General features: G+C 35.1%; 3 protein-coding genes across 3 annotated transcripts; 2 read left to right on the top strand and 1 right to left on the bottom strand.

Moving 5' to 3' along the window:
* The first annotated feature begins 296 nt into the window (after positions 1 to 296).
* On the top strand, positions 297 to 3,674 carry LOC113740324 (probable LRR receptor-like serine/threonine-protein kinase At2g16250). Its single transcript, XM_027267919.2, has 4 exons — positions 297 to 1,249; positions 1,397 to 1,528; positions 1,922 to 1,944; positions 2,539 to 3,674. Exons 1-4 carry the CDS (start codon positions 633 to 635, stop codon positions 2,949 to 2,951), a joined length of 1,185 nt encoding a protein of 394 aa, XP_027123720.1. The 5' UTR covers positions 297 to 632; the 3' UTR covers positions 2,952 to 3,674.
* On the top strand, positions 3,138 to 6,054 carry LOC113740327 (probable serine/threonine-protein kinase PIX13). Its single transcript, XM_027267926.2, has 6 exons — positions 3,138 to 3,268; positions 3,597 to 3,867; positions 4,386 to 4,521; positions 4,623 to 4,795; positions 5,028 to 5,160; positions 5,298 to 6,054. Exons 1-6 carry the CDS (start codon positions 3,261 to 3,263, stop codon positions 5,582 to 5,584), a joined length of 1,008 nt encoding a protein of 335 aa, XP_027123727.1. The 5' UTR covers positions 3,138 to 3,260; the 3' UTR covers positions 5,585 to 6,054.
* An 8,749-nt stretch (positions 6,055 to 14,803) lies between these two features.
* On the bottom strand, positions 14,804 to 17,394 carry LOC113738794 (protein PHYTOCHROME KINASE SUBSTRATE 3-like). Its single transcript, XM_027266063.2, has 2 exons — positions 15,784 to 17,394; positions 14,804 to 15,238 (listed from the first exon to the last, which is right to left on the bottom strand). Exons 1-2 carry the CDS (start codon positions 17,202 to 17,204, stop codon positions 15,220 to 15,222), a joined length of 1,440 nt encoding a protein of 479 aa, XP_027121864.2. The 5' UTR covers positions 17,205 to 17,394; the 3' UTR covers positions 14,804 to 15,219.
* Positions 17,395 to 18,840: the final 1,446 nt, after the last annotated feature.

The following is an 18,840-nucleotide window of genomic DNA, read 5'->3' as shown; positions in this document are numbered from 1 at the left end:
ATTAAAGTTTATTAATTTTTAATTGATTTGTAATACTTTATCATTCATTGAACATGTAGCACAAAGGGCAAATCTGGTACAAAATTTTAATTTCACTCTCCAAAATAATATTTTAATCGTTTGGACTAAATTTGCAAAGGATTAGTAAGTTCAAAGGAGGTCAGTGCAATTTTTCAAACCACAGGGGAGGTCAATGCAAGTGTCAGAAATCTCAGGGGAGGTTTCTGCAATTATCCCATTGCTTTATGGTCTTCGACTTCAAGTAGACATTCACCAAAAGAAAAATGAATTGAAAATGTAGATGAAACGTCCACGAAAATTCCTAAGGTCAGCATTCCAAAACTAACACATCAGTCAACGCCTTCAACCTGAGAATCCAAGATTATGCCAACACTAAAGTACTATGCATAAGATCAGAGCAATGATGAATCAATAATTTGTACCAATTAACATTCCCACTTCTCGTATCTGTCCACTACATTTATGTACCTTCCCTTTTCCAAATAAGAGAATCCATCAGTGCCTGTGGGATGCTTATGATCGTTTCTGGATTGGATCAACAATGTATATACAGTTGTACTAGCATGTATATGATATTGGTTTAATACTAGTGGAGTAGATGATGATTATAGATGGCTAGAATTTACGACAACTGGGAAAGACTTGTAGATGCCACAATCCGCAGAGAGCAGTTGAGACTCAGCGCTCTAAGGACCCCAAGTGACCTTTCCTTAGCAGCATCTGTGTCATCTTCCCCCTCGTCCTCCTTTAGATTCAGTGATTTCAATTTTCCCATCATTTCGGTCGGGGATTCATTTAGTTATGAACAAATTCTTCGAGCCACTGGGAACTTGAACGAGTCCAATCTCATCAAGCGTGGACACTCGGGGGATCTCTTTTACGGTGTTTTTGAAGATGGGATTCAGGTGGTGGTTAAGAAGATTGAGATTTCAAGCTCAGTCAAGAGGGAGCTGGCGTTTATATCAGAAGTGGAAGTTCTTGGCAAGGTTTCACATTCTAGATTGGTCCCTTTCCTGGGGCACTGTTTTGAGAACATGAAAGAGGGGTTCCTTGTTTACAAGTACATGCCATTTAAGGATCTGTTTTCCTTGTACTATAAAAAAACTGCTCCAGAACATCACGAAGATTTAACGTCGTTGGATTGGGTAAAGAGGTTGAAGATTGCAATTGGAGCTGCCGAAGGTCTGTGCTACCTACACAATCATTGTCATCCGCCCCTTGTTCACAGGTAGCCCCTATTCATTAGAACTAGCATTAGCTAGCAAATGATGCCTGCATTGTTACTAGTTTCTTTAACTTATTCTTATTTTTGCCATATTGAGATTTTTGTTTACTTAGCAATTATGGTTTTTATTATCATCTGTCTTTGTTAAAGAGATATTCAAGCTAGCAGTATACTTCTTGATGATAACTTTGAGGTCCGGTTAGGAAGCCTTACTCAAGTATGTTCTGAAGAAAAAGACAGAACCAGTCCGAACACGATTGCCAGGTTCCTACGGTTGTCAAAGTAAGCATTTACATTCAACTCCTCATAATCCATATCCGTAAATCTTTTCTCGACTAGAGAGCTTAAGTTGGTAGTTGCTCATTTCTGTAAGACAGAAGCATATTCATCAATGTCTGTACATGATCTGACTAAATTTCTGGACTGTGATTCCTAGCATCTGCTTTTGTTTCACCAAAATTGATTATTTGAACTCTTTCAGTGTGATTGAAAATCAACCAAGGCTTGAGGTTTTAGGTGCTCTTGAAATTAACATATGAAACTGAGACTAGATTCTCTTGTCAAAAGTGGCTTTTAAGGCTATCATCCACAACAATGAAGCTATTCGCACTTTTTCTGTCCAGTTTCTGCCTTTTTCTGATCGAGTTTGCAACTTGCTGTCTTTTTTATGCACAGGGGATCTGAACAAGGCACTTCTGGTATGTGAACTTAATCTACGTTAATTCTCCCTGGATGCTGTTTTATGCTCTTGATGTGTTGTCCTCCTTGAAGTAGTGGATGCTGCTGCTTTCAGAGAGATCCTCGAAGTCATTAGTGATTAATTTACTGAGAGACATACACACATTTGCATTATAGCCACATTAAGCACTAGTCAGTGAAGTATATAGGGTAGCGAAAACCATATTTTGCCAAACCTTCACATTTTTACCCACCAATGCCTTAGCCAGCATCATGCTTCACAAATTAGGTGTCTTGACAATTTGATAGTACTACCAATCAGCAGGACAGTTTCATTAGGATAATTGCAAATAATAGAGCGAGTTCACTTGATAATCTACTGTTCTGGGCTACTGAAAGCTCGAAATTTTGGCCATCTAGTCATATACTTCCTTTCTTTTCAATGTTGTATGATAGTCAATAGAGCAACTACATTGATCTCGTTTTGTGATATCATCCTTAGTGCTCCCAAATTTTCTGTTTTATCACTAATTATTACTTTTGGAGTTCTTTTCAGACATACAACTGAGTCCAAATATTTACACTAACTTTCTTCCTTAAAATGTTCCTGGAAGGGCTTGGTGCATCTGATGGAACTCGTGCCTATGACGTTTATTGCTTTGGAAAGCTTCTGCTTGAACTAGTTACTGGCAAACTGGTTAAGGATACTTCCAATAACTCCAGTATGGAGGATTTGATTGCAAATACTCTGCCTTACATCATTCCATCCAATCAGAAACTTGTTTTAGACATTTTGGACTCGTCCTTAATCGTAGATAAGAATGTTTCAACGCAAGTTTGGGCAGTTGCTTTTGTTGCCAAGGCCTGCCTCAGTCCAAAGCCTTCTAAGCGACCTCAAATGCCACAGGTTCTGATAGCTTTAAAACATGCTAAAGGACCAAGTTTCACCATTTCTGAAAATCCAGGTCAGACAATGACAAAAACACTTGATGGATCTGAAATAACAGGTGGGTTTATACTGAGTTAGATTTGGAGATATTGTTTCTATGTATGAAAGTTTCTCACTTCCTCTGCTAACTGCTAACGTCATTAGTTACTTCATAAACGTCATTATAAGGCTGTTTTCTTTAATTTTGATGGAGAGAAATTTAATTATGCTCTTCAACATCGACCAAATTCATAGTTCACTCAAGTTTTAATCCAGCGGTAGATCAATTTATGCAATATAAACTTGTACTGACAAGTAACAAGTTTGTCAGTACAAGTTTGAAGCTGATGTTTTAATTGGTGAACTGTTGAACGATTGAAATTGGAGAATCATCAGACCACAAGGAACATGAGAAGGTTCAGTTATTCTGATATTTTAACACTTCCTTTTTCAACTTCTGTTTCAAGATTCTTCTTTAGCTGATAATTTGAAGCTACCTTCTTGCTGTTTACTTTTAATAAGAAGGTAACTGGTGGAAAAAACCCACCTGTTCCTTTTCAACATCTGTTTCTTGCTATTTTAGCCTATTGTGGAATATAAATAGCTGGAACTAAAATCTCTCTCTCTCATTTTCAGGTACTACTCTATTGTAACATATTTGTGTAACTTTAGTTTACTGAGTATTAGTTTGAGGTGACATGTTATCAACTTAAGTTGCATCCACCAATGCAAAATTTCATGCAGCAGAACATCACCTGAGAACAACAGATTTGTGGAAGCTGAGAAGTCTTATCAAAGGGGGGAGATTTTGGCCCACCCAAATTTAAAGATTTTCACTTATTCAGAACTCATGGTTGCTACTAGAGATTTTGCAGAGGATACGGTACTGGGAAGAGGTGAACTTGGGAGAGTATACCAAGGGTGGCTTGATAACAAGTCAAACAGTGACACCCCATCAGTAATTGCTGTTAAGAAACTGGATTCTGAAGGAACGCTAGGATTTGGAATATGGAAGGTAATTCAGATTGGACCTGTGATTTAATAGGATGGGGGATCTTTTTTTGTATCCTTTTTCGTTTTCGCATTTCTCATCAAACAAATAGGGGAATTTTCATCACTTCAAATAGTACTGATTGATGGGAGAGAGACATATTTTGATTAGTACAAATATTGCCATATTCAGGATTCCAAGAGAGACTCGATGTGGTTTTCAACCCTATCCATTACATGGAATAGAGCACCATATGTTTCAAGGGGGCACATACTCAAATGGAATTCCTTTCAATTCGTTTCTGACAGGCTTTTTCTCATTCTGAAAAAGCTGATGCATACATTTTTCTGTCTCTAAAGCTTGGGACCATATCTCCTGAAATAATTTACTATTGGCCCTTTTGAGGCATAAACTTGAGCAACATTTTAGTAGGTACATTACGATAAGTCCTCCCAGTTGTGATCATAGAAGAAATTTAGTGGCCTCAAGGTCGATACTATTTTAGCTGCATCAAATCTTAGTTTCACGTTATTATCTTGCAGTCTGTCTTGAACACGCTTGGAAGGCTATCTCATCCTAATGTCACGAAACTCCTTGGATACTGCAGCAAGAATAACAAGCTGCTACTTGTATATGAGTTTATGCAAAAGGGCAGCTTGGAGAATCACCTCTTCAGAAGTAAGAAGATTCTAGTTATGCTTTTTACATATTTGATAGCATCTGTAGTGGGAAATGATCTGCAGTTCAAATAATTCACTTCGGTTCTTTGATTTCTTCAGGGGACTCTGCAGTTCAGCCACTTCCATGGAACATAAGATTTGAGATTTTAATCGGAGCAGCACGAGGTCTGGCTTTCTTGCATGCATCAGAGCTATATGGTTTCTTTACCCAAAAAGGAAGGAGGCAAGGTTTCTACCAATTCTTTGAGCCCTCAAACATATTGCTTGATAGTGTAAGTCAGATATTTATCTTTCAGAAGTACACGTTTATAGCCTACGGAATTTTTGCTTTTTTGTTTTCTCTAAAGCTTTGAGGTTTTCTGATTCTGCTCAACACTCAAAGATCACTACACTTTTTCAATCAAACTACACAGCTCTAACATATTATGGATGAAAACCGTAAAAGTCAAGGACATGATACTACTGACAGAAACATCATTTCCTTCCTGAACATTTTGTTTGCAGTCCTACAATGCCAAGATATCTGGTTTTACTGTGGCAAATGTGTATCCTCCTGAAGTCGTTGATGGAAAACATCCCTTTTTTTATGTCACAGGACGTTATGTTTATTGCGCTCCTGAATGTAGTCCGCTATCAGGTAGTCAATCCCAATCAAATCTCTTCAGCTTCTATACATATTTGAGGTTCTAATTAAGCCGGTGCAAATTAAGTTTGTGGAAGACATTAACAGAAAGATAAGGTCATAATTCTTTTACTTGTACTCTTCTTTTATAGGAGACTATTTGTTGTCTGTGAAGAACGATGTATATGGTTTTGGTGTCGTATTGATCGAGATGCTAACAGGGTTATCTGCAAAAAGCAATTATGGTCTAGTTCATTCGGCCAAATCTGAGTTCACCGCCAAAGGAAACTTAGAGAACCTAATGGATCCCCTCTTAGAAGGGAAATATCCTTCAAAAGCTGCTCTACAAATGGCTTATCTTGCTATAAGATGCCTTCAGGATTCACCTGAAGCTAGACCATCAATGAAGAAAGTTGTGGAGGCTCTAGAACACATTTAATCTATTCAGGAGAACCATAGCTAAAATATGTGCACCCCCAATATCTAATCGATGTCCGCGACAGCCTTTGGATCAGCAATGCTCTTCTTCAACAAAAGGAATGAAGGGCTTCCATGATCCATGAGATCCACTTCCAGAATGTTAATAATTCATATGCACTTCCTCTTCAAAAAGACAGATCCCTTCACAAATTTGTCCTGATCTATATGTTTCTTTTACAATCCCAAATTGCAATGGGATGTTGCGGTGCAATGGCTTGGACTGTTATTTTACAAGTTCAAATCATAGGCTAGAATGCTTTTGGCTGATCTCTTTCCAGGTAGTATTTGGTAAACCTTGGCAGGATGGCAGTTTTGACTTCTGATAGAGTGCCTGTAGATAGCAAACCTTATTATGACATTGAGAATATCTCGTGTCTGTACATACCTATACTCCATATAAAATTGTCTTGTATGATTTACGTTTTTCCATTTCTTCCTATTAGGGGTAAACAACGCTACAAATTCGGTCAATTCAGTGTGATGAACTCGGTAAATTCGGTTATTTCACTTGTAAATCTTTAAACCTATTTTAATTCCGAATTGGAGATAACCAAATTCATTTCACTTTCGATTTGAATTCAGAATTGGCAATGAAAATGGAATTTAACCGTTTTCAGTGAAAAAAAAAAGAGGCTACAATAACTCCATTCAAATGCAAACTCCATATACGTTGTCTTAGTTGTCTATGCTTAAAGGCTTAAACAAGATTAGTGATTAGTGAATATAAAGACTAAAGTTACACAATCAAATATTCAATAATTCAAAAATGAACGATAAACCAATGCCTAATTACTAATTATGTTTAATATTTAGTACTATACTTATAATTATTAAGTAGTTGTGTATTAAAGGATAAGTATTATAGTTAGTGTACTATTATAGTTATATTACAAATACTAAAGTAGTATATTATACATAATTATATATTATTATAGGTATATGATGATACTATGCGCTATCTACAACTAATAGCCTTTACGTATATAATATATTTATAGTATATAACGTTTACCTATATAATGCATAATTTGATAAAACTAAATTAGTAAAGAAATGTGGTAAAACAATTCCTATCCCGTTTTATCGATTTTGAATTCAAAATTAGTTATTATAAAATTGAAAATCTCATTATCTATTTCTCATCATATTCGAATTCGATGAATTTCTTTTGCACCAATTTCATACCAAATCCCAAATAACCGATTTCAATTTATCAAATTCATTTTGAATTAGATTGGCAATTCGTTGCAAACCGCTTATGCTGAACCCTAATTCCTACAGTCTATCTTGCCTTGAGTTGCATGTAAAATTATTGGAATCATTAGGCTAGAAGACTAGCATGTACAAGTGAAGAATTATGTTTCTAACTTAAATCAACATATCTGATGCACTCCTAGGAGGAAACAGGTTGACATTTCTTCAAGTTGAGGAGTAAATATATATATATATATATATATATATATATATATATATATATATAGTGCCCTGTAATTTCTAAGCTTTTGCAAATTTCATTTGGTACATTATATTCGTATAAATGGAAATTGCTGAGATTATCTCTGCATGAGATACAAATGATTCAAGCATAAACCATTCCATAATTTAATATATGCCTTTAGTATGGCTTGACTTTCTCTTCAAATTTCACACAAGTAAGAGCAATAGAAATTTTTCTGTTTTATCTGTGTGCATGCGATGCAATTTCTACTATTAATACATATTTAATGAAGTTATGATATTTTATCAAAAAAAAAAAAAAAAGATGTTCTGCTCCCTAATTTGAACTTATCAGGCTTGGATGTATTGTACAACTTCAGTCGGCAACCAAACAGAAAAGTCAAGGCCAAGTTTGTGTCGTCATTGTTTTGAACTAACCCAAACAACGTTGTCACCGGAAACATTAGCATTGGGTCAATGGCCAGCCAGTAAAGTATAATCTGGTCGTTCCGTCATTTCGTAGATTTTAGGTAACTTACATACGCCTTTTTTTCTTGGGGGTGGGGGGGGGGTGCCTCCCATCTTTCCCTCTAAATTTGACAGTAAAAAAATTCTAAAAGTCCTCTTCTCTTCTGACCACTAAACCAATCCTAATGATTGATTTTCATATGAGGTATTGATAGTCATATGTGAATAATTAAAGAAATTGACTCTAAAATCCAACTCAATTGATAGGACATTAGTCACGTGATTGTTGGATCTTTCCCTCGCTTCTTAAGTCATTCCATTTCAGCTTCTCCTTGAACCAAAAGAAAGAATTTGTAGATCATTTAGGATAATAAATCTTATATACACGTTAATAGTGTATGCATTATCAGTTTTGGATAAATGGCAGTCATACATAATTTGAATTTGAAATTTAACTTTTGCACATATGTTATGAATCCAATAGTAATAATATATACACTGTCATAACACATGTTGTTAATGCTTTGGTCAGTGTATATATTATTACTATTGGATTCATAACATATGTGCAAAAGTTAAATTTCAAATTCAAATTATGTATGACTGCCATTTATCCAAAACTGATCATGCATACACTGTTAGTGTAGGAAAGATTAATCATAAATCTTATCTGCCAATAGTAGATATTATTGGTGGTTTGACAGCATAAGTTGTTAATGCTTCATATATATATAAAGGTTTGGAGAAGATCCATCCGCGGATCATTCAATAGAACTCATCTTTACAACAAATTGCAGACTGGTGCTGATATGATTAGGAGTAGGCAAAAGCTTAGGTGTTGTTTGGATTGCAATCTTTCGTAGAAGAAATTTTTCGTCTTTTGTAAATATTTTTTTACACATTTTTTAAATTATTTTATTTTACTTCACATACATCACATCCTAAAAAGTATTACAGAATTTTGTCTAAAAACTCTCCAGAAAATGCAATCTAAACAATTCATTAATTTTTCACATTGTTAACTGATTTCTATTTTTGATGGTATCTTAAAACTAGTTCAACCTTTTACTTTTTCTTTGATTTCATAAATAGCCCTTTGCTTGTGTGCAAGTATTTCGATACTATTTGATTTATTCGTTTCTTAAAATTATTTGAATTTGGTGTTAATTATTTGCCTTGACTATTGTCATATTCGATTATTAAAATTCAAGCAATGTATCATCCTTTTTCAATGGACACTTTCTGCCACTATCCTACATCTTATTGTGTTTGTCCTAGGTCACTTGAACTTGTCTACAACAATATGAGTCCTCTTAATTGGGGGGCATGGTATGTTCCAAATCAGCCGTTGTTCAATATATATATATATATATATATATATATATATATATATATATATATATATGAGTCCTAGGACACTTGAACTGCCATTATATACATATTTTTTGCAAAAACAGAAATCCCTTATGGTTTGAGAAATCACAATTTACCAATAAATTGTCAATTGAACATCTTACACCTCAGGAGAGAGGGTTGGATTAGATGGTAAAATGGAAAGAAATATAAGTAGGAGATTTTGAATTCAAAACTTCCCGCTTGACTCAAAAAAAAAAGAAGAAGAAGAAGAAGAGCATGTTACATACCAAGATGATTAATTGTCCATCCACCATAAAGGGTAAATTGGACATACAATAATACTTTGAAAATGTTAAAATTGAAAAGAAATAAAGGATATATTTCTTTTTGTGTTTGGGGGGGGGGGGGGTTGGGTAGGGTTGGGATAGGACAATTGGTTTCTATTTTGCTTGCCTATTATGTCTCTATCCATGTCGGCTACAATTCCAATTTTCAACTTAAAAAAAATGTTGGACGGTCTTTTCCTCTTTTAATCTTGTTTACTTTGCCAAGATTTCCTGTACTTGATAGGTGTTTCTGCCACTGTATGTAAACAGGGTCTGCGAATAATTGTTACCTATCTAATCGAAGTCGTAATTTGATAATGATTTGTCAGATTTGGCATGCAGCTCACAATTTCTTTCGGTTTTCGGTTTTGCACGTTGCATGTATTCCACATTACTTGCTCTAGACAACTATCCATCAGCTCTTCATCACCCCTTTACATTCTACAGAGCTAGCTGTAGTATACATGTACGTAGTAATTCCCTTCTTTTGGTAGAAGATTGGCATCTGCAAGTGTTTCAGGTTCAAATAATCAAAAAACATTACAATATTTTCTTTTAGTGATTGCTTGTTGTTATGATATTTAAGTGACAAAATGTCCTAAATGATTTTCCACATGCTACCAACCACACTCCACACATATAAAGCAACACAAACCCTTGAGACATGTGCTCTGATACCATGCATTTTTGTTAGAATTTAGAGCATAAATTAAAAAAAATAACACTTGTAGCTAGTGATGCAAACAAATTGCTTGTTATTTTTCATTCATCATCTCCCTTTTTATAGTGGTATAACAACAAACTAAATACAACTATCTCCTAAACAATCGTAACAAAATGCTAGAAAATCGAAGATAGTGATCAAACTAGTCAAAAGGCTATAAATGTGGAACGATTCTAACAATTAGCTAACAATCTAACTTATTTAACTCAATTATCTTATTCTAAAGCTAGAAAGTTGCAGCGGAAGTTACATCATTCCAACAAAAATGACATAGAAAATAACATTTTATGGTAAAAGTTAACCACTAAAAACATTAACAATTTTAGACCTTTTTTTCCTTTCTTTCTACCTTTCCACTCCTTTTCACACCTTTCCTACTCCTAAATATTAGATAGATTCAGGATTTTAACCTGAATCTAGCAGTGAAAAGAACTCTAAGAGCCCTTACACATTAATTATGTTGAATTAGTTCCATAATGGCACATAGTAGGGCCACAAACAAATTGAACTTTTCACAGTTCGGGTTCGATTCGAAATTCTGGGCTTGAACTCAAATTTGAATTCGAATCCTACACAAGTTCAAAATCTAAGCTCTAGCTCGATTCTATTTAATATTAGATGAGTTCCAACTCGATTCAAGAGCTCAAAAAAATTTATTTAATTCTGCAATTTTTAATATTAAATCACCACTAATGCACATATAGTATCGATATAATAAATATATAAATTTATATAAAATATTAACAAATGTTCTAAATAAAGAATATTAAAATTATTCGAATCGAATCGAACTCATCGAGCTGAATATCTACAAGTTTGATCTCAATTTGATACTACAAATGAATCCTAATTCTTATTCAAATTCGAGTTTGAGTTCATTAAAAATAAAACTCGAATCGAACCTTGACGACTCGAGGTCGAACTGTTCGTTTATAACCCTAGCACACAGTATGCTGTCTCAATCTCCCTTTCTTATTATTGATTGTTTTAAAGTGCCCAACGATCCCTGATTTAGTACCAACTTCCCAGATATATATGCACAAGCATACATTTATGCAACCGTTAGGCATACCCTTTCCTTATTAGTGCTACATAGTGTAGGGAAAGAGAAAAACAAATTTAAAAAATTCTTTTTTTTTTGCTTGAAAAGACTAGTTTAAAAAAATTCTTAAGCAAAGATCCTCTCAAGACACATTTCCACCTACACCGCTTGCCAACCTCTAATATCTATGCTGTTAGGCTTGACCTTATACATGTGGAGGATATCTATCAGCAGAAGATAATAGGCAGTAGTTGCCTGGTAGGATGGGATTCTTTAACCAATAAGAATGTTGATAGGCTTCCTCCATATTCAGGCCTTCGATCAGCAGAAATTAAAGGCATCTCGAAGATGTAGAAACCAGAGAGAATGACCACCACGGATTTGAAGTGGTCCTCAGGTCCAGACCATCAACCATTAAGCAGAATGTCCTCAATCAAACTTCAATTGGGATATTGATTTGAAACTTCTATTGGTCCCTTGGAAAACATTCCCATGACATTCCCATAAATGCTTCTCACCCACAAAGTTTATCCACAATGTGCACTGATATACATCCAGGAGAGTTTCTCAGAAATTGTCGTTGGAAACAATTCTTGAAGGAAATCTTTCATTGAATTTATTTTTTTCAATTAGATACACCTAGCTGCCGTATAGTACATGCAATAGCATGTATAGTTATATTGCATCTAGCTATACTTTTGTAAGATGGTGAATGATAGATGATGATACCAAAATGATTGGTATAACTATCAATCTTGACGGTATGACATGTAATTACACGTACATCCAAAATACTGGATTTATCTAAATTTTTTCAAACATGTATAAATATACTCCATTATTGCATGAGATACTTGTCAAGTGAATAGGTAGTGTAACAGGATTATTGCAGGAAAAAGTTGTAATCAAAGATTCTTTCTTCAGATAAACATGATGGGAGCACCTATATTGTCATGGTCTCGACCAAAAACTAAAAATAAAAATAAGCCTTAGTATCATGCCATTTTCAATCAAAAAGAGAAGGAGTGACCATTATGTTTTTGAAGAAGGAAACACCCCAAAAAAGAAAAAAAAACTGAACTTTAGTAGTTTTTTCATTTTTGTCGGCAAAGAGAATAGCACAACTTTAACAACCCACAAGGGGACCAAATCCAGAATCATGATACTGCACCCAACAACTATGAAACTTGATCCCAAAATCTCTCACTCTTCAAATTATTTTAGAAAAACTAATTTCAAGAGCAATATCCATAATGTAGAATTAATTAAACTGACTTCCCTTGTTTTTTATTTTCTTAAATTTCTATCTTGTTCACATCAAGAAAATGGCTAGATATGTCCGTTTCTTGTTCACATCAAGAAAAAAGCGAATTTTGTTCCAGATGTTTGGAACATAATAGGTGAGTGTGAAACCTCTTTTTCCTTTTCCCTAAAATTCTTCTCAAGAAAGAGGGAGGAGAGAAGAAATAGGCAGTGGAAGGACAATGATGGCATTGAAAATTGAATTCTCTCAATAAAGAGGAACAAGACAGATGATATTGATATGCGGCACATAGCTTTGAAAAATTTGCATGCAATCAATTAACCAAGATTACCCCACTGCAATTGTACTTGTATATATGACGAATGAGAGTTTCGTATTGCCCTTACTCATGGCAAGTGTCTACTACTTTTTTCACTTAATTACAATCATCAAAGGAATTAATCAAGCGCAAATTAAAAGGACAAAAAAGAAAAAGGAAAACATGTGTCCTCTTTGTTGGACATTTGAATACCACTTGGCACATCAAGTTTGAGCAAGAACTACTTCTACAAGTCAAAATATAGATTCTTAGATAGTTAGCTTACATGCTTTAATTTCTTATTGGTGCATGCGAAGGTTATTATGTGATGTAACATAAAATGAACTCTCATCCTTTACTGTGCTCTATACTGGTTTGCTTATACCAGATTTTTTGCTCCGGCAAATTAACTATAGAGCGAAAGTGAGAGAAGAATATTATGGGATCCCACCTTAGTAGATAGATAGTAACCAAATTCAATGTTGCTACCAAACTTGTTGCAAGAACATTAAGACCTGACCATCATGTGGTTGTGTCTCATGGACCGAATCATTTAGATTTTTGCCTTTTTATCTTAAAAATATGGATGACATGTTTTGACAGTTTCTGCTTAATCAACACAATATCTAGGATATAATCAATTCACTCCGGTATACGTCCAATTTGAATTATTGGGTCCATTTAGATGCTGCATTTTTTTTAAAGGTTTGTATAAAATTTACTGTAGAATTTATAGAAAATTTTTTTATATATCTAAGGATTTGGAAATTTTGAAAAAATTTTCTTTTTTTTCCTTTATTTCTCTTTCTTTCATGTCTTCTTCTTTGTCGCCCACTCCACCGCTGGTCTTTCTCCTCCCTCCTTCCCTACTATTGCTGTTGGCCACCACCTTTGCTGTCGTCGGGGAAGGGAGGGAGAAGGAGAAGGGGTGAAGAGAAGAGGGGAGTGAGAGGAGGGAGAGAAGGAGGGGAGAGAGAGGGAGAGGGAAAAAAATTAGAGTGAGGTGGCAGCGGCAGGATGAGGTGGGAGGATGGTGGTAGAAGAGAAAAATGAGCGTGTGTTTTTAAATATTCCGGAATGTATATTTTAAAATTTTTGTGATGTTTTAAAAAATTACCATAGATAAAGTTGTTAAAAATTTTATTATGTTTTTAACAATTACCATACATAAAGTTATTAAAAATTTTATATAATGAAAACATCGCAAAAAATTGGGGTGATAAACAGAGCCATAATATAAATCGTATCTTCAATTTCACATCTTTCCTCCAACTTACTTACATTAATCTTGATTAGTAATATAGGATGTACATGTGGAATTGTCCTCTTTTTCTAGGCACGGGACATAATCACAAGACCATTGCACTAGGGCATTTTGTCACCACTTTCTCAACCAATGAACTGTCCCTCATGTGTCAGTCACACTCGAGTTAAACTGGACACCTCAGATTGATGGAAGGAATATAGATATTCGTTTTTCATAGTTGATGAGAAGTCAAGAAGGTATAAATAATGAGTAAACCTGATATGCATGGAAAGTAGGGGTGCAAACGAATCGAGCCGCTCGCGAGCGGCTCGATTCGAGCTCGAGTCGAGCTCGAGCTGCTCGAGCCAGAGTCGAGCTCGAGCTCGAGCTCAAAACATTAATCTCGTTAGCTCGCGAGCCGGCTCGCGAGCTCGAGTATATATATATATATTTTTTTTATTTTTATTTTTAATAGTAAAATTACATAAATATCCTTAATATTTTATTATTTATTAAGAAAAAATATTATTTTATTTATTTTTTTAAAAATAAAATAATTATTTTTTATTTTTTTCGAGCTCGAGCTTGAAAATTACCAGCTCGTCGAGCTCGAGCTCGAGTTCGAGTTCGATGAAATTAAGTTAAGGCTCGACTCGATAAGGCCAAAACTCGACTCGGTTCGGCTCGTTTGCACCCCTAATGGAAAGTGTATATATTATCATCATTGGATCTATAACACATGTATAAAATTTAAATTTAAAATTTGCATAGTTATCATTCATTCAATGCTCAGTGTAGGAAAGATTAATCCATAAATAATATTGAAAAGTTAAAAAAAGTATATAATCGTTAAAGTTTGAAAGTAAAATAGATTCTTTTTTTTTTGCCCTATTGTTTGCTGAAATTTTTTTATAATTTTTTCATCAACTTCATCATCACCACATCAGGCTCCAATGCCTTATACATGTTGATGGAGCTTTTCGGGTTCATCTTGTCATTATACCAGAGGACAGGCTACGTGCTCCTTACTATTTTGTGTGTATACTAGCGCTTGTCTCTAGCATAAAAAGCTTAAAATCCAAGATCATCTTTCCCTGTTCGAACTCATTTATTCTAGCTAGTTCCACAATGCATGTGGCGCATCTAACCGTGTGAAAACAAAACCAAAAAAATTTTTTTAAAAAAAAGGAGGGCTAGAAACCTCCTCAATTTGTGAGACATCAAGTATCTGTTGGTAACAATATATAGGGGGTTCGGGAAGTGTCTAAAAAAGCATGCAAGATTATGTTTTCTGTAGGGCCTTCAGGGTTTCTGACATGGATACATACTGAGCAAGGAATACATAGATATGTTGGCTGCATAGTAGGGCAACTTCGTCTTGCCAAATGGCCTTTGTTTCCTTGTATATGCTCCAAAACATGGATGACCCTCAACTATGGAATCTGGAACAATCTGCAGCAATAGAAAATTACATATAAAATTCAGAACGTTTTTGGACATGGTAGGCCGGCCCTTTTTAGGATGAACTATTCTCTTATTGGGGCTTCATATAGAACATATGCGTATTTGGGTTTCTGTATTGAGGCTGCTGTCCTTTTTAGTGACAAGAATGCTACGGATATAAAGTATTGTTTTATTAGGCAATGAGCACTGATTCAATATAGATAATAAAGCAAAAAAAAAAAAAAAAATTGATTTTGGTACAGCTTATTTACAAGAAAAAAACAAGATTGATTTTCATAAAGCAAAAATGATTTGATTTATAAACTAGAAATATTGCACACGGGAGAGAACAAAACAATCAACTGAAAAACATATAAGAAATCTACAAAGTGAAAATTTGCAGCAAGTGTTTATCCAACATTTCCAGACTTCTTGTACAATAGAAGAGCAAGCATCTAACAATTGACTGATTAACTCAATGACTAGAAAACGGTACTTAATAAGGAACCCTCTTCAAATGACGAAGAATAATCCTGATTTAATGGATTCAATACCTTTCCACCCTTGTCTTGTGCACAGTTTCAGCAACATTCACTGCTTTCTGACTCTTGCATCCCAAAAGTCCGCCAGGGCGGATTTTTTGTGCCTCTTTGCCCGCTGGACTTTGTATACTAGAGTTTCTGTTAACTGTGTTTGATAGGATCATGTCACCTGAAATGGCAATATTCTTTTCATCATAATCTGAAATGACAGATGAAAAATCTGCAGCACTAGCCGTGATAACGCTCCACTCGATGCTGGCCTCGCTTGGTGCATATTGTGTTGGTGGAGACACGCAACCTGCAGACATATTGTCAGCTGCTTCCGTAGTCAAGATTGGATATCCAGCGCCAGATATGTCCTCAATTTCGAATAAATCCGAGCTAGCATCACTAGTCATGTCATCCCCTATTGTTATACTTCCAACTGTAGTAGTTGGAAGATTTGGGGCTTTAGGAATAGCATCCCATGTTAGCATGGAAAGTTTCCTAGCCAAATTTGTTGCTATGTCACCCTTTTTCATTCTATCATAGCCAAATACTTCCAGCGATCTTCGGGGATAATCTTCCAATTTCTCCTCATGATCCAACTGCTTCTTAACAGTCACATTTTGAGCCTCATCGGGATTAAGAATAGGGAACGCAAAATGGTTACTATCTATTCTTTTTGATCCTGGTTGAGAAACTTTTTCTTCAGACGCTATTCCAATGTCTTCTCCTGGATTTTCTGGGATGTGCACGGCTCCTTTACCCAAACAAGGTCCGCTGCAACTCAACGAGCCAAAAATTCTCCTTGCAATTGCCTTTCTTGGCCTTGCTCTAGCGACGTTTTGAGAAAGATTCCGTATAAGTGCAGCCTGACTGTTCCAGCTAGTTGCTTCAGAAGATATACTAGGAGTTCCTGGCCTTAAGTTTGGTTTTACCACAGGAACATCAAGTGGTACTTCATTTCTGTTTTCAGGCTTCATCCTGGCAGCATAATCCAGTCTCGTGTTGAAGTATTTGTCCGCACCAAAGACTCCGATTTCACCATTATCCGTTGAATTTGTTCTTTCAACATGTGTTGGAGATATTCGGGGCAGAAATAATTCTCCATTCAGATCATGAACTGGCGCCTTGACAGTAAATACGAAGTTTTCTTGTGCACCATTGAGGTGATGAGGAGAAAATGAAGCAGCAAAACGGTGATTGGAGAGAGTATTATCTTGGCTTATGTTGATAGGGTGTGAGAAGTTGAAACTTTGAGGCGGTCTGATGAGAGGAGGCATTGCTTTTCCTGGAGTTATTGGAATTGAAGTTTTCTGTGATAAGACTGCAGGAAGAGGATCCTCCTTACGAGTACTGATCTTCTGCACAAGGCTTTCTTGATCACCAGGCTTAAGGTAGTAAGAAAATGATGCAACTCGAAGGTTGGCTAGATTATCTTCTGCCTCCATTTTCTGCGAAGTTTAGTTTTGATGCTTGATTACTCCTTTTCGAAAGCTTATGGGATGAGTGAACAAAGGAAGCTAGGACATCAATGAAGTTGTAACAAACTAAGTACAAAAGATAGATGATTGGAAAGTTGAGGATGCTTGGAGAAAGAAAAGAAAATATGTTGAATGTTTACCATACAAATTCTGATCAATTGAGGGAAAGACTTTGTTTTAGCTTTTCTCCATGGAAAGCACTCATATATATAAGTAGGGTGGGAAAGGTTAAGAAACAAGAACATCACAATGTGGATCCTACACATTTTGCTGCACTAAATTTCCTAGTTGTTACATTCCAAAGCCTCAACTGACATAAATGGCTTTATGGTCCCGCAAATGTGCTTTAGACAAATCTATTCAGGTAAATGTGATTTTGATCAGTCTCATTCGATCGAAGAATCATGTATTAGAATTATTTAAAGTATACGCGTCTCTCTCTGTTGTTGAGGAGTCATTGGCCTCATAACTAAAATTGAAACTTCGAAAATTAGAAATTTTGAATTCAAATCTCCTTCACTTTTTTTATTTTTTATATCTCATTCTTCTCCTATTAGGTAACAAAAAAATATAAGCGTCTTTAATCTATTACATTGTTTTCTTGTTTGTGAAACACGAATTAATGCTCAAAAAACTCTACGTAGAAACTTGTATTGTTGTATTTTAGATCTAAGTGCTAATTTCACAATGAAAAAAAAAAAAATTGTTACTTCCATGAATGTAATATGAATTGATCACAACAATAATTGGTCGAAGATTGCAGCCTTCCATGTGTTGTCTCTCTGTAATGTTGAAAGTGATTTACATTAAATAGATGCTCTTAAAGTTGGGAAATGCCAGTGGATGAAAGAACAAGTGGCTGGAAAACGTAGTAAGGTCCACCAACCTACCATTCATTCAAGTGAGCCCACAAAGTATATGCAAAGTTGACATGATTTGTTAATTCTTTTAAAAGTTCCAAAGAGTTCTAGTATAGCTTGATGGGATTTTATGAAGTGACTAAACTTATGGTTCACTTTGGTGGTTGCTGAGTTTGTTAATGCTGTACAAGACATTTCCATTTTCCACCTTGAGGGGGTTATGTTTCATGTTGAAACTCAGGAATCAGGATACTGACTCAGGAATATTATTGTACACCATCTGGAAAGTGGAAAATATCCCAAAAAAAATTTACAAAGACATTTTTAAATGGGGGCATACTTTTTTTTTTTTTGCCCACGTGAAAAAATCATTTTTACATTTTAGGATGTTTTCAAGTTTTGAGAGGATTTTTATTCTTTGTTAAGTACAAGTTCTAAGCAAGTACTTTAAATTATTAGGAGGGTACATAATTTCTCTTTTCAAAAAAGGGGCCTTTGAGAGGAAAGGAATGGATCGGGTGGTTTCTGAGCCGGAAAAAGAGTATAAGTGACTGGTTTCGGATTCGAAACTTCCCACTTATACTATAAAAAAAAAATGGGGCCTTACCTAAAACATCCTTTTAATTTTAAGGATGTTTTGAAGTTTTGAAAAAATTTTGACTACTTGTTATTAGTCATATAAAGTATAATAAACTACTCTGAGAAGTATAATAAGCTATAGTAATATTAGAATCTAGATACAT

The sequence above is a fragment of the Coffea arabica genome, chromosome 4c, assembly GCF_036785885.1.
Source record: "Coffea arabica cultivar ET-39 chromosome 4c, Coffea Arabica ET-39 HiFi, whole genome shotgun sequence".
Classification (NCBI taxonomy): Eukaryota; Viridiplantae; Streptophyta; class Magnoliopsida; order Gentianales; family Rubiaceae; genus Coffea; species Coffea arabica.
Note: the sequence above shows the minus strand (reverse complement) of the source record. Positions and strands in the feature narration are given on the sequence as shown.

Coding starts and splice junctions, on each gene's coding strand:
- LOC113740324 (XM_027267919.2), top strand. CDS start 633: ATGGCTAGAATTTACGACAACTGGGAAAGACTTGTAGATGCCACAATC. Junction 1,250..1,396: donor CATCCGCCCCTTGTTCACAG/GTAGCCCCTATT, acceptor TCTTTGTTAAAG/AGATATTCAAGCTAGCAGTA. Junction 1,529..1,921: donor AGGTTCCTACGGTTGTCAAA/GTAAGCATTTAC, acceptor TTTTATGCACAG/GGGATCTGAACAAGGCACTT.
- LOC113740327 (XM_027267926.2), top strand. Junction 3,868..4,385: donor TAGGATTTGGAATATGGAAG/GTAATTCAGATT, acceptor ATTATCTTGCAG/TCTGTCTTGAACACGCTTGG. Junction 4,522..4,622: donor GGAGAATCACCTCTTCAGAA/GTAAGAAGATTC, acceptor TGATTTCTTCAG/GGGACTCTGCAGTTCAGCCA.
- LOC113738794 (XM_027266063.2), bottom strand. CDS start 17,204: ATGGAGGCAGAAGATAATCTAGCCAACCTTCGAGTTGCATCATTTTCT.